The sequence below is a fragment of the Hyperoodon ampullatus genome, assembly GCF_949752795.1.
Source record: "Hyperoodon ampullatus genome assembly, chromosome: 20".
Lineage (NCBI taxonomy): Eukaryota > Metazoa > Chordata > Mammalia > Artiodactyla > Ziphiidae > Hyperoodon > Hyperoodon ampullatus.
Genome location: NC_136933.1, coordinates 16,858,310 through 16,871,736, shown reverse-complemented (window position 1 = coordinate 16,871,736; position 13,427 = coordinate 16,858,310). Strand labels below are relative to the sequence as shown.

At 36.8% G+C, this 13,427-nt stretch overlaps 1 protein-coding gene across 3 annotated transcripts in view; it reads left to right on the top strand.

Moving 5' to 3' along the window:
• SGCZ (sarcoglycan zeta) overlaps window positions 1-13,060 on the top strand; it is a gene marked incomplete at both ends in the record, with an annotated part of 869,709 nt that extends 856,649 nt beyond the window's left edge. For all 3 annotated transcript variants that reach the window (XM_079726475.1, XM_079726476.1, XM_079726474.1), the window contains 2 exons: window positions 6,345-6,468; window positions 12,866-13,060. In XM_079726475.1, coding sequence (XP_079582601.1) covers window positions 6,345-6,468; window positions 12,866-13,060 — 319 coding nt within the window. The remainder of the gene's footprint in view (window positions 1-6,344; window positions 6,469-12,865) is intronic.
• Window positions 13,061-13,427: the final 367 nt, after the last annotated feature.

Here is a 13,427-nt window from a genome sequence, read left to right as displayed (position 1 = left end):
GTGATTTAGCAACAGGAATTACATATTTTTATAGTATCCCTGTATGTCTTTAATATCTTTATTGCATTGTGATACAGTCAATAACCATCAAATATTAGCATCAATTAACAGTTTTCCTATTTAGATTTTCATAGTATACAGTTCTACAAATTTTACCAAAAAAAAAAAAAGATAATCCTGTAAGATCTGTGACCACACTTTCTTTCCCGACATTGTATTATGAAAATTCTCAAACATACTACATGTTGAGAGTATCTTATAGAAAGCACCTATATAACCCCCAGCTAGATTCTCCTAGTATCATTTTTCGGTATATCTTAAATTATGTATACATTTCCACTGTCCATCCACCAGTATATCTTAAATTTTATTCATTCGAACATAAGTTGTATAAATCTGTACACTCTTCCTGATCACTTCAGCATGTACATCATTAACTAGTATCCAAGATCACTTACAGTTTCTTTCCTTTTGTTGTAAAATAATTATGCAATGACATTCACAAAGCCTAAATGCATATTTGCTGGGTTTTGAAAAATGCATACACCTGTGTAATCCAAATTCTTGTCAAGATATAAAACATTATCATCACTCAAGAAAGTTCCCTCCTTTCCTTCCTGGTAAGTCCCCACCACTACCCACCAGAAGCAAACTACTCTCATTTTTTTTTACCCTGTATTAGATTAGGCTGACTTAGTACTAATATAAATTGATCATACAAGATGTACTTCTTTGTAAGATTTATTTCATTCCACATAATGTTTTTGAGAGCCATTCATGATGTTGTCTGTATCAACAGTTCCTTCTGCTTTATTGCTGATCCATTATATGAACATACAATATTTTATCTATGCGTTTTCGTAATTGAAAGATGCTTGGGATGTATCTGGCTATGTTAAGTTTTATATAAAAATGCCAGAGCTTTCCAAAGTGGTTGTATCATTTTACTCTTTGTCAAAGTGGTTGTATCATTTTACTCTTTGTTGACAAAAATTCAATTAACAATCAAGTTAAGAATTAATGAAAGGGAATTTTATTCAAGCCAAATTGAGGATTATAATCCAGGAGACAGACTCTCAGAAGCCCTGAGAACTGTTCCACCTGTCAGAAGTGGAAAGCACAGTCATGTACATTTTTGAGACAAAGGATCATACATCAAAATGGCATACTGGTATTTTACATAAAGTTCACTTAAGACTCACACTCCAGGTAAGCATAAGCATCGTACAAAAGGAACAGCAAGTCATTATGACCCCCTACAGATTTGGGAAAGAATGCTATTCTTTTAAGAAGTTGCATAGCTAGTGTCAGAAGAAAGGAAAAAAAAAAAAGATCATTCTGTGGAGCAGGCAGGCATTCCCACCTTTGAGGCACTTTAATGGAGATGCACACTGCACATTAGGGACAGAGGGAGGAGGACCAAACTAGAGAGAGAATTTTATTTTTAAATGTTCTTGTCCTTCCTTAAAATAGCTTTTAATGTATTATTGTAAATATATGGCTAACACACTAATAAAGAACAGATCTAATGATGTTCTGCAATGAATAAAATATTTTATGTTTGAGGTGCACTGTAATTTTATTTATTAGGTAACTGAGCCCAGTGAGGTTAACTGGATTTAAAATTTCTAGTAGAACTCGCGTAGAAACTATGAGCTTATTATTCAAAGTCCTATGTTTAATTCTTTCATTAGACTGATGTAACTCTTGCACATAATAATTCTCAGTGAGTTTATACCTGAATTTCCCAGACTGCTTCTTGGAAATAACTTTCATTACTTCATAGTATGCAGCAACACTTTTAATACATATAGAAAATACTTTTTCTATATCCTGCAGTTTATAATATAGCCTCTAGAAGTACCCAGCTTCTAGTAAGAGCCTGGGAAAATATTATTTATAAAATAGTCAATGAAATATATTATTACACCATCATCAAATCCTTTTGATAAATTGGGATAACTGGTAACATGATGTCTACTTTTTATTTTATATATTTTAAGTTTTGTGTCTACATCTACTTTTTCTGTAATGTTCTTTGGATAGTTAATATCATGATCATATGCTTACCTGATTTCAAAACCTTTTAAAAGTGCCGCATTGTGGTTAAATGCAAATATTACTTTCTTATTGTCAGAATTCATGGAGTTTAACACTTGCAGTTTGGATGGAAATATAGAACAAAATTTGCACACCGCTTGTGAAAAATGTGTTTTTTCCTTATTCACCAAGTGATAGACCTAGAGACAATGGGCAGTTCTAGGTAGGTAATGTGTGTAAATGTAATATTTAAATGTAAGTATACATGTAATTGTGAATATTGATATTGGATGATTCAGGTTAATACATGCATCTGTAAATGCTCACACTGAACTTATGCTATTCACAGTAGTGTTAATTTGAAGATTTTAGGCCTCCATATACATTGTAGTCCTGCTATGAAATTTTTGCTACACAAAATTTTAGTTTCTTTGCTTATGCTAAATAGTCAGGCAAGCTTGTAAAAACTAGTTTGCAGCTGACTTTAATTTTCATGTTCATAAGAAATATTTGAATACCATAACATGTTCCTTTGAAAATAGAATTATGAAATCCTCCAAATGATCTAATAAATTTTTATTATATACTCTATCTGCATGCTCTCCATAATTAAAGTTCCTAGTGTATCTATCTTATCCGAGTGATGGATACTATATAAAACAGTGCTATTTTTAATAAAACATATCATTTCTTAGTGATCACTACTTTTAATTTTATCAAGATTAGCAAAGCATACAGTTGAAGCCTGTTTAATTCAAAGTCTTAATCACTTTCAGTCTTTATCACTTTCAGAACTTGAAGGATTTAGCAATACTGTAAAATTGCCATGTTTTTTATGTTTTATGTACCCCTTGATAAGTTATATATATATGTACTCCTTGATAAGTTTTATATATATTATATATATCATATAACATGTTTTATGTACCCCTTTACCCCTTGATATGTTATATATATATATATATATACACACACATATATATGTATATATGTGTATATATATATATGGCAGGTATATATTGTCTTAGGGCACAAAATTATCTGTAGAAGAAATGAAAATATTCCTGTAAAACTTTAATTTACATGTATGGTCTCCATTGTACTCACTATCAGAAACTAAGCCCCAGTCTATTCACTTCTTTTCTTTCTCCCTGGGGTTGCATCGTTATACCAAGACGCTTACCCTGCCAAAGCATTTCGGGTGACATTGGGTCCTTGGTAGCCTCATGATCCAACTGGCATTTGCCAAGATGTTCTTCTTCTTACCGTCACTTAGTCCTCAGTCGCTGCACGTCACCACTCTTTTCTCCTTTGAGGATCTTGTGGTCTCTTGTCCTCAGTTATCCTGAAATATCACTCTCTCCTCAGACCCCTAACACCTAAAGAATAAAGGTCCCACAACCTAAGACTTGACCTCAGGTAGCAGAACACAGAGAGCCATTCAAGACCAATTCTGTTTATTTCTCTCCTAATCTTCTCTAGCCTGTGAATCAAGAAAACAGTTTCTCCAATTCGTGAAATAAACAACAAGGTCTCACTGATGTTGGTTTTCTTCTCTGTTTTTGTTTATGTGCTGAATCATTTTCAACACAATAAATGGCTAGAGTTTTTTTTCAACTCAAATGTCTGTAACATTAGGAAACACAAAATACTCTTAACAGCTTCTCTGCTCTATCGTCCACCATTTTTGGCAAAGGATAGTGTTTAGTGAATGGGGAATGGCAAAGGAAGCAAGGAAATGGGACGGGGAGGAAATCCTATACATTTCAAACTACTATCCCGCTACATAGCTATTTCCCTTAATCAATTTAAGAGAGTCCTTACAATCCTATAAGAAAACATTATAATTGTCAATTTTAGAGGTCATAAAACTGAAATTTATTGCTGCTGGCTCACTTTCCTGAACCCAGGTCTAGCCAGCTCTCCATCTTTACTGCCTCTTTGAATAGGGATCCTCCAAGTCAATGCTAGCAAAACACTCTACAGCAAGACTGGCAATGGGTACCTGAGGTCTAAAATGAAGATGAAGACAATTAAGATTTTTTAATTAAATAATTAGTAAGAATGAGACTGGAAAAACTCAAAAGCCCAGAAGCACTTACTATATTTTAATGCTCTAGCAGAAATAGGGTACAAATATAGTACAAAAAATGTTCACACTTAATACAGATATTTTACTGTGAAATATATAAGTATCCCAACCCGTTATCCTTGGAAACAAACTAAACCATATCAATTATTTGATAAAATAAGCGTGTTTTTCCTCCCGCTTACAAGTTGTGTTTCCTTCAATGTCAGATTCATAATGTTTCAGAACATTAATTCATGTTAATTAAGTTCTAATCTGACTTCTGATTGAGTGGTTCAGTCATACCCAAACTTATGTAATTACATTTAATGTTATAGAAATGGTCTATAACAAGTGGAAATAGAAATGGTCACAGATATATTATTCAAGATGGTGAATATTTGGGGGTGTATCAGAGGACATCACTTATAAATATATATTTAAACATTCAGATTTTGAAATTTAGATACTCTGTGCAAAGTATAAGGATTATGAATGAAAAAATTATGGGTGATTCTTTTTGAAGTTTTCAAATATTCTGTGAAAACGTGTAATTTGTGTTTTTTAAAAAAAAACAGACATTTCTTTAAAATATGTATATTCAAAACCTCACCCTGGGCTTCCCTGGTGGCACAGTGGTTGAGAGTCCGCCTGCCGATGCAGGGAACATGGGTTCGTGCCCCCTTCCGGGAAGATCACACATGCCGCAGAGCGGCTGGGCCCGTGAGCCATGGCCGCTGAGCCTGAGCGTCCGGAGCCTGTGCTCCGCAACGGGAGAGGCCACAGCAGTGAGAGGCCCGCGTACCGCAAAAAAAAAAAAAAAAAAAAAAAAAAAAAATCACCCTCCAGGGATTTTATGAAGATATCCAAAAAGCCTATAGGGATGAAAGTTTCAAAGTTGCTTTAGTGAGTGAAAAAAATTTTTAAGTGTTGAAATCACTTCTTCAAAATGCTGGCTCTGGTCCTTCAATATCACTTTCAAGTGTTTAAGTTCAACTTTACTACTGAGAGAGAGGGCTGATCTTCAGTGCTCAAACTATTTGGTGTGGTTCTCTCTGAAAAACCACACTGGGACTGTAGCCTCAAAGGAGACCTGTTGCTCTGGATGATGGTGAATGTGAGCCTGAAGGGACTCTTGTCCTGAAGTCCCAAGGTCACGAGGAACACAGGCAATTACAGCCCCAGAGCAAGTTATTATCCAAAACGATCAACTCCAGGATAAGATCTCTTACCACACCAAGTGCTTTTTATGACTATATTCTTGTTTCTGTATTTTGCCTTCCTTTGCTCTTTCTCTAGGTTTATATTTGGAGATAATTTTGAAAATGCCTCCTGACTATCTTTTTTGCAGGCACAGCTATCTAAAACACTTGTGTATCACCCCTCATTAAATTTTTCTTTCTCAGACTAATGTCATTCATTCTGTGGACATTTTCTTGGGCCAATAGAGATCAGGTGACGTAGGAAATATCTTACGTCTTCTTTTTTTTTTTTTTTTTTTTTTTTTGTGGTACGCGGGCCTCTCACTGTTGTGGCCTCTCCCGTTGCGGAGCACAGGCTCCGGATGCGCAGGCTCAGCAGCCATGGCTCACGGGCCCAGCCGCTCCGCGGCATATGGGATCCTCCCAGACCGGGGCACGAACCCGTATCCCCTGCATCGGCAGGCGGACTCTCAACCACTGCGCCACCAGGGAGGCCCACGTCTTCATTTTAATTAATGTCTAGAAGTGTAAAGAGTCCCTTGAGAATTTTTTAGTTTACAGAATTTTGACTGGGCACATTTGGAAGTTTGCAATATTAATGATTTTCATTAAAACTCTCATCTTTGCAAGACAAGGACTCTTTACGAGGGATACTTACATGCTAACTTCCTAGAAATTCATTTCTTAAGACTCCATCATTAATATTGAAAATGTGTAAAAGATTTAAACTAGTAAACTACCACGACCTACTTTTCATGTACATTGTGAAGGGAAACAACACAAGAAACTGTTACTAAATCATTATACAAATGAGAGTAAATAATTGATGCTAACAAATGAAGAAAGAGCCAAAAAATAGATAAAACAATCAAAAATCTTTCTAAAACTCATTTTAGCATTTTTTCTTTTTGGAAATGGCAAGGATTTGTATTTATGCCTGCCTGTTTGTTTTAGTTGACTAACAGTATCTTTGAGTTCAATGTAAACTTTTTTTCTTATCAATATTAAGGTGTTTGTTTGTTTGTTTGTTTAAGGCTTGAATCACCAACCAGGTCCTTGATAATGGAAGCTCCCCGGGGCGTCCAGGTGAGTGCTGCAGCCGGAGACTTCAAGGCTGCCTGCAGGAAGGAGCTCCATTTGCAGTCCACAGAGGGGGAGGTGAGTTCTGAGGTGTAGACACTGGCCTTTTACTGCGGAGGGTGCTTCTTCTCAAATTATACGCATATGATTCCAAGAGAAACATAAGGAACTACTTCATAAGAGGGTTCAAATTATGAAAATATTAATACTTCTTAAATATGAAACTGGGTAAACCTAATGTTATTTTCGTAAGTCAAAGCTCCATTTATTTTCTACTGAAAGATATTCATTCATAAGTCATTTATAAGTGGGGCATCTAAGTTCCTGCAGTTTCAAAACTCGACAGATGAATGGAATGAATATCAAGGTAATACCCAGAATGAAGGCAGTCTTTGTTGTCTTTGTTCCATTTTGGTCTTCATAAAGTTATTCCAAAAAGTGCTTTGAAAGTTTGTGTGTTTGTTTCAGTAGAAATAGTACCTATATTTTTCTAAAAGGGAAACAAAAAGCAAAAGTTTATTTTGCTATTTCACCCAATTATTTCCTAGATGAGATACATGCTGTTTTTCTTCCCTGTTGCTTTATTTCACCCAAGAGTCTGTTTAAACTCTGTTGACCTCATTCCCTTAAAGATCCTCTTCTTTCTCTTACTGCCTGATTTAAAGAACCCTTTGTCTTTGGGCTTCCATTCTTTCACTGGAATGTGATAGGCAGGTATTTATTTTGTCTCCTTTACTTGCTGTATACATTGTGACTATTGCGTCTGCAGAATCACATTTTTGTCCATTCTCGAAATTCCTCAACATTACGTCTTCAGATATTCCCTCTCCCCTTTTTCTCTATGGCCTTTTTCAGACTCTCTGAAGAAATGTTATGTCTTTTCATTCCCTTACCTTCCAGATCTCTTAGCCTCTCCTTCCTCATTTCTATTTCTTTATTGCCCTATGCCTCACTCTGCCTATTTATTCAGATCTACATGCCAGGTTCCTCCTCAGTATCTAATCTCTTCTTCAGTCCCTACATTGGGCTTTGAATTTCAGTAATTTTGTTATTCATTTCTAGGATTCTCATCTCTTGCTTTTTTTCAAATCTGCCTGGACATCTTGGTAGTTGCTCTTTTGTTTGCTTGCTTGTTTTTATTTCTACCTTCATTATTTCAAAGCCTTATGCATAATACATATTCGATTCTGTATATTTTTACCACAATTCCCAAAGTCCTTGAAGGTCTAAATCTGTTGTGCTGCTGTTTCCACCAATTAATTCCCTTAATATTTTCTTCCTTCGTGTGCTTATTTATTTTTTAATGAGTTTATAAAGGTGAAGCTGAGAAGAAAAAGCATGGAAGGATGATTTGAGAGTGACGCTCTGGAGCATCTCCGACCTCTTCAGATGTAAATATGAGGGCAGATATTAACAGAATCAAAAAAAGGATGTTCCTTTCTTACCTTTATACCAGTATCTCAGTTATTGATTCAAGATAAATTTGTATTACACATTTGGCTTCCTTTTTATAAACAAACTTATTGCCAGGATCATTAGCATCTTATCTGATATTACAGCTTAAATAATCTAGAAATATGTTTTGTAATATTGAAAACATATCCATATTACCTTTCAGGATTTCTTCCCACCACAGTTGCAGACTACAATACTTTGTCTACCACAGCAAGAGAGAAATCTTTCTTAAATATCTCACATCTTTTTTAAAGCATTTTTATCATGCTAATCATTTCATTCAAATTATTCATAATGAATCATCTCATAATAAATATTGACGGTTATTAATCTCCATTCTGCTTTTATTTATGTACCACTTTACTTATGTTCTTTTATTCAAAGTATCAGCAGAATCCTTGAATTCAATTACAGATTAGCATTTAATTGTGAATTGAGTATTATGCTGTAAATAAGTCACAGCCAAAAGCTTTCAGCTGTGGCCATTTTTTATATTAATAAAATAAATAGACAGAAAAGCACAGCACTTTCTATTAGAATGAAATAGCATGTAATTTTTCTAGGAAGAAGTATGAAATGATATAAAATCTTTCTCTCTGCTTCATTGACTATGCCACAGAAAGGCAGATCCACCAATTATTAAATAATACAGAAAAATATGACTTCCCTACTCTTAGGTAGTGTTTAAATTAATTAAGATCAGGGCAAACATGGTGTTGAGGTAACCAAAATAAGTAAGAATGAAATTGCACACAAAGTTCTGCACTGCAGAAGTTTCATTCATTTCAGACACCGTATTGCAAGGAATTTCAAATTCAGCTCTGAAAACAACATGAATGACAATTGTAGGTAAAACATTGAAAGTTATAATAGCATATGCAATGCAATAACTTAATAAAGTATGTTACAAGATGACACAATTTTTTTATCTTGCAAACTGATTAAATGTTCTAACACAGGGATAGGTCTGATTTCAACAGGTAAGAATGGAATAAATGGATTCTTGGTAGAGAGAAGACAATGGGCTGTGACTTAAAAGCTCAGGGGTGTCATTCTGAGTACCAGGAAGAGTTTCACAACAAATGGATTATATGGTTTATAGGGTGATAGGGAATAGAAATATCAATTTTAGAAGTTGGAAAGGGATCAGTGTCATAGTAAGTGCCTTAAGCAGAACAGAAAGAGGTATGAGGGAGTCCATCCAAGCTGCAGAAGCCTGGAAAAGCTGAGCAACGTGGGGTTGGAAAGGATCAATATACAACACCCCTTTTTATCTCATAACTTAGTGTTCTGTCTCAAACCAAGAAAATATTCTTTCTCCCCTTTTCTTTTTCTTTTTATTTTTTAAATGTAAAGCCATCATTTATTCAATCTTTCATCCTTCTATGGATGGATGTTATATCTGTGAGGCTAACTTTTGAAATTCAGAATTTTATTTATGTTCCTTCTTTTTCTTTATCCTTTCTTTGTTCCTTTATTATTTCTTTTTTAATTTTACATTATTACTGAGGTAAAAGTGGTATATAACACTGTGTAAGTTTCAGGTGTACAGCATTATAATTTCACATCTGTATATACTACAAAGTGATCACCACCAAAGTTCTAGTTATCATCCATCCCCATATAATTAACCCCCTTTTTCTCTTTTTAAAGACCCCATTCATTTTAATTTACCTATTAATAAAAATCTACTTCCCATATATGGGTGAAGCTACAATGTGGATCTCAGAAGATGATGGAATTAAGTATTGCCACATAGCCAAATATGATCAAGACTCACCCGTAAATAGATAGGAGAGCTGGAGGGCACAGCTATAGCTAAACTGAAGCAGGCCACACACCACAAGATTCAAGGCTAACTCCATTGATAAGGCCACCACAGCTGGGCTTGCTTTCTGTGGCTGCCACCTGCATGTCCTACCTGCATAAAAACAGCTACTCTCCACATTTATTCAGTCAGGCTACACCAACGGAAAGGCAATCAGTTCCAAACTATAAAACCCAGCGATGTGGCCTGGTGTCAGCAAGCCTCTGAAACCCACCAGGGCTTGCCAGTAACACTTGCTTCTGTGCTTACTAAGAAATGAACCACTGACAATATCTTACAGTCATTTGATTAATCCTACATGAGCCTCCTTATCCACATGTTCTTTAGCTTTCCATGTTCCATTCTTTATTGTCTATGTCACAAGGTTTCTTGGACAAAACACAAGCTCCTGACACTTTTTCAGCATGAACTAACCTCCACATATGCAGACCTAAACCCCACAGTCCCAGAGCTCGTCTTTATAATACATTTGGCATTGGCGAAGCTTGAGAATATCTACTCTCTGCAAGCATGCCAACTCCTCAGCAGAAGGGAAGAAAGGGGGCTATGCTGTGCAAGCCCAGTTCCTCTGTCAAACTCAACCAGTAAGAGGAATCATCCCTCCTCCCCCATGGAGAAGTGAGTGAAAGAACCCACAGGGTGTAGCAATTGTTATTACACTCATTGATGTCCCTCATCATGGAAACACAGAGCAGGAAGAAATGAGGCCCAGCATTTATACCCCAAAAATATGTTGTCATTTTTTTTTTACTTAGTTTTGTGTACTTTTAACTTTCAAATCAGAAAAACAAAAATTCATCTTAACCTTTTAGTCCTTTCTCTTTACTTTCCTGTCACTTAACCTAGAAGAAATTATGAAGTAATAAATTTCAACATTCGATGCCTACAAACAAAAACTTTAATTATTCTTTCTTAACTTTGAATACTGTTGGTAAATGCAATCATTTTTAGTTCATAATCTATCCATTTATTCAACAACTCTTTGTATTACATGGAAGCTGTACATGCAGGGTCAAGCACTGTGAAGTTATAAAAAAATTCAGACTTAATTCTACCTTCAAGAAGGACATAGTTTTTTTGTTTTTGTTTCTGTTTTTTTGTTGTTTTGTTTTTGTTTTTGCAGTACGCGGGCCTCCCACTGTCTGCGGCCTCTCCCGCTGCGGAGCACAGGCTCCGGATGCGCAGGCCCAGCGGCCACAGCCCACGGGCCCAGCCGCTCCACGGTACGTGGGATCCTCCCGGACCGGGGCACGAACCCGTGTCCCCTGCATCGGCAGGCGGACCCCCAACCACTGCGCCACCAGAGAAGCCCAAGAAGGACATAGTTTATTGGGGAAAGTAATATATCAATATGACTATAAAATAAGCTACCAAGTGATGAGCAAAATAAGATATTAATAATAAACTGCTACAGGAGAACCAAATAAGAAGAGTCTTTCCATCTTGGGGCACCAGGGAAAGGTCTGTGGAGGATGAAGCAGATGAACTGGGCTTTGGTGGAGGGTGAGAATTGTACCCTAGAGGAGAGAGACATGTACAAGGTGAAGGAAAAGCATTACTTCATGCAACTTGTACTGGCACAATTCTATGCACTGTTCTATAGTCTTGAACCAATGACAGGCCCTGCCCTCATAGATATTACTTGCAAGTAAGAGAAGTAAACAATAAATGAACAAATACACAATATAATGTTAGGAAGAGATTGTTACTACAGAGTAAAGTAAAGCTGGTAAGGAGAGATGAATGGATTTGTGTTACTTTAATAGGGTGGTTAGGAAAGTCCTCTTTTAGAGGGTGACCTTTTAGTAGAGATCCGGACAAATATGCTCCCATCTACATGTCTATGGTATAGGAGTTCTTCTTCTGGCTTATTCTTAGTGTGCCATAGATTCCTATATTTCAAAAAATTTAAAGCATAAAAAGGCAAACAGAGGAAATCTCCCTCCTACCTCTGTTCTCTAACCACTCTGTTAATATCTATCCCCACTTGTAAATATTTGGAGAAAAGTTTTTCAGGCTAGGAAAATGAGGAGTTAAAAAGCCCTGAGGCCAGGGTTGTTTTTGTGTATTTGAGAAAATGTGAGAGCTCATGCAAGAAGAATTGTAGGAAGTGATGTTAGAGAGATAGGCCAGATCATACAGGACTTGTGGGCCATGGAAAGGAATCAAGATTCATTTTAAGCGTGGTGGGAGGCCATTAGAGAAACTTGAGCGCTGGGAGGACATGATTTGGTTTGCATTTCTTAGAAGTTGACTCCAACAGCATGTACAATAGACTGTAAGAGGACAAGAGTTGCCACTGGCAGGCCAATTAGGGGGCTATTGCCCCTAACTAAGAGTCTTAGTAAGAAATCATTAGGACTTGGGTGAGAGCATATGTGTAGAAAATGGAATATTCTCTGGTTCTCTTGTCAATTTAGAGATGCCTTTAGGCCGTAATTAGCTACAGAACAATAGAACCAAGACATAGCTAGAGAGAGTTAGTTTCTTTGCTCATTCAAATTCATGATCCAATTTTCCTTTCTTTGGACCGTTCCCCATGCATGTCAAAACCATATGATCTCTGGCCCTGAAAGTGTTGTGTCCATGATTTGGAATAAGTGAAGTAATTTTGCAAGTTAGAAGATTTAGCAACATGGGTGTTAAGTACAGGTAATATATTTCGTGGAATCTTCAAACCTGATTATATCTAATAGTTATCTGTTATTTACTGTGCACATTATCTACTTGGTGTAGATTGGGAGTCAACATGACTTTATGAGTATTTAAAAAAAATTAAACCAGAGACTAAAATTTTTTTAATTAATTGCCCATCACTTCACTAATGGCATCTCCGTAAACATCCTTATTTCTTTGTATATTCTTTAGACTGGCATGTTTAAGTTAAATTAAGAGACAGTCAAAATCATTCATTTTCTGTGGTGTCTGAATAACTGGGTTGGCCCCTTAGGCAGATTATACAATCTTGCTTTTCATTTCGAGGGCATTCTCTCAGAATGTACAGTGTCTCAAAGGCTCAGGTAGCCGCAGAGCTTTTGGGCTGTACCGTAGGAACGCAATTTGTTGGTTCAATAAGGTTTGACAGCTAAACCAACAAAATTGTCCTGTGGTCTTTCTTATTAGACCATGCTGTAAAGGTCTTAAGAATATAGGATGCTAACAGGAATTAAAATGCAATTTCTTTCCCCCTAGATATTTTTGAATGCGGATACAATCCGGCTGGGAAACCTGCCAACCGGCTCTTCTTCCTCCTCTTCACCCGGCCCCTCCCACTCTCGGCAGACAGTGCATGAACTGTGTGTCTGCCCCAACGGCAAACTGTACCTGTCTCCAGCTGGGGCCGGGTCTACTTGTCAGTCCAGTAGCAACATCTGCTTGTGGAGCTGAACTGACTGATTTCTCCTCACACCAGAATAGCCTTTTGTTCCCGTCCGTCTCCTTCACAGTTCTGCTCCGTTTCCCTCGTGATCAGTCCAGAGCTTCTCCAAATGGTCCACAGAGCAACTCCTTCCAGTGTAAGCAGGGATTCGCACCACCTTCTCTCGTGATTTTCTGTACTGCTCAACACGGAGAGTGTGCGTGACAGAACAGTGGAAAAACCATCTTCAGCAGGAAAACTGGATCATAACTTTTGCTCAGAAGGGAGAGTAACATAGGTGCCTTTGCTACATGAAGTGAAGCACACAGTTTTAGATTTTTGCAGGACCTGGATATGGACTGCACACATACACATGACATAGATGAAATTCCCAGT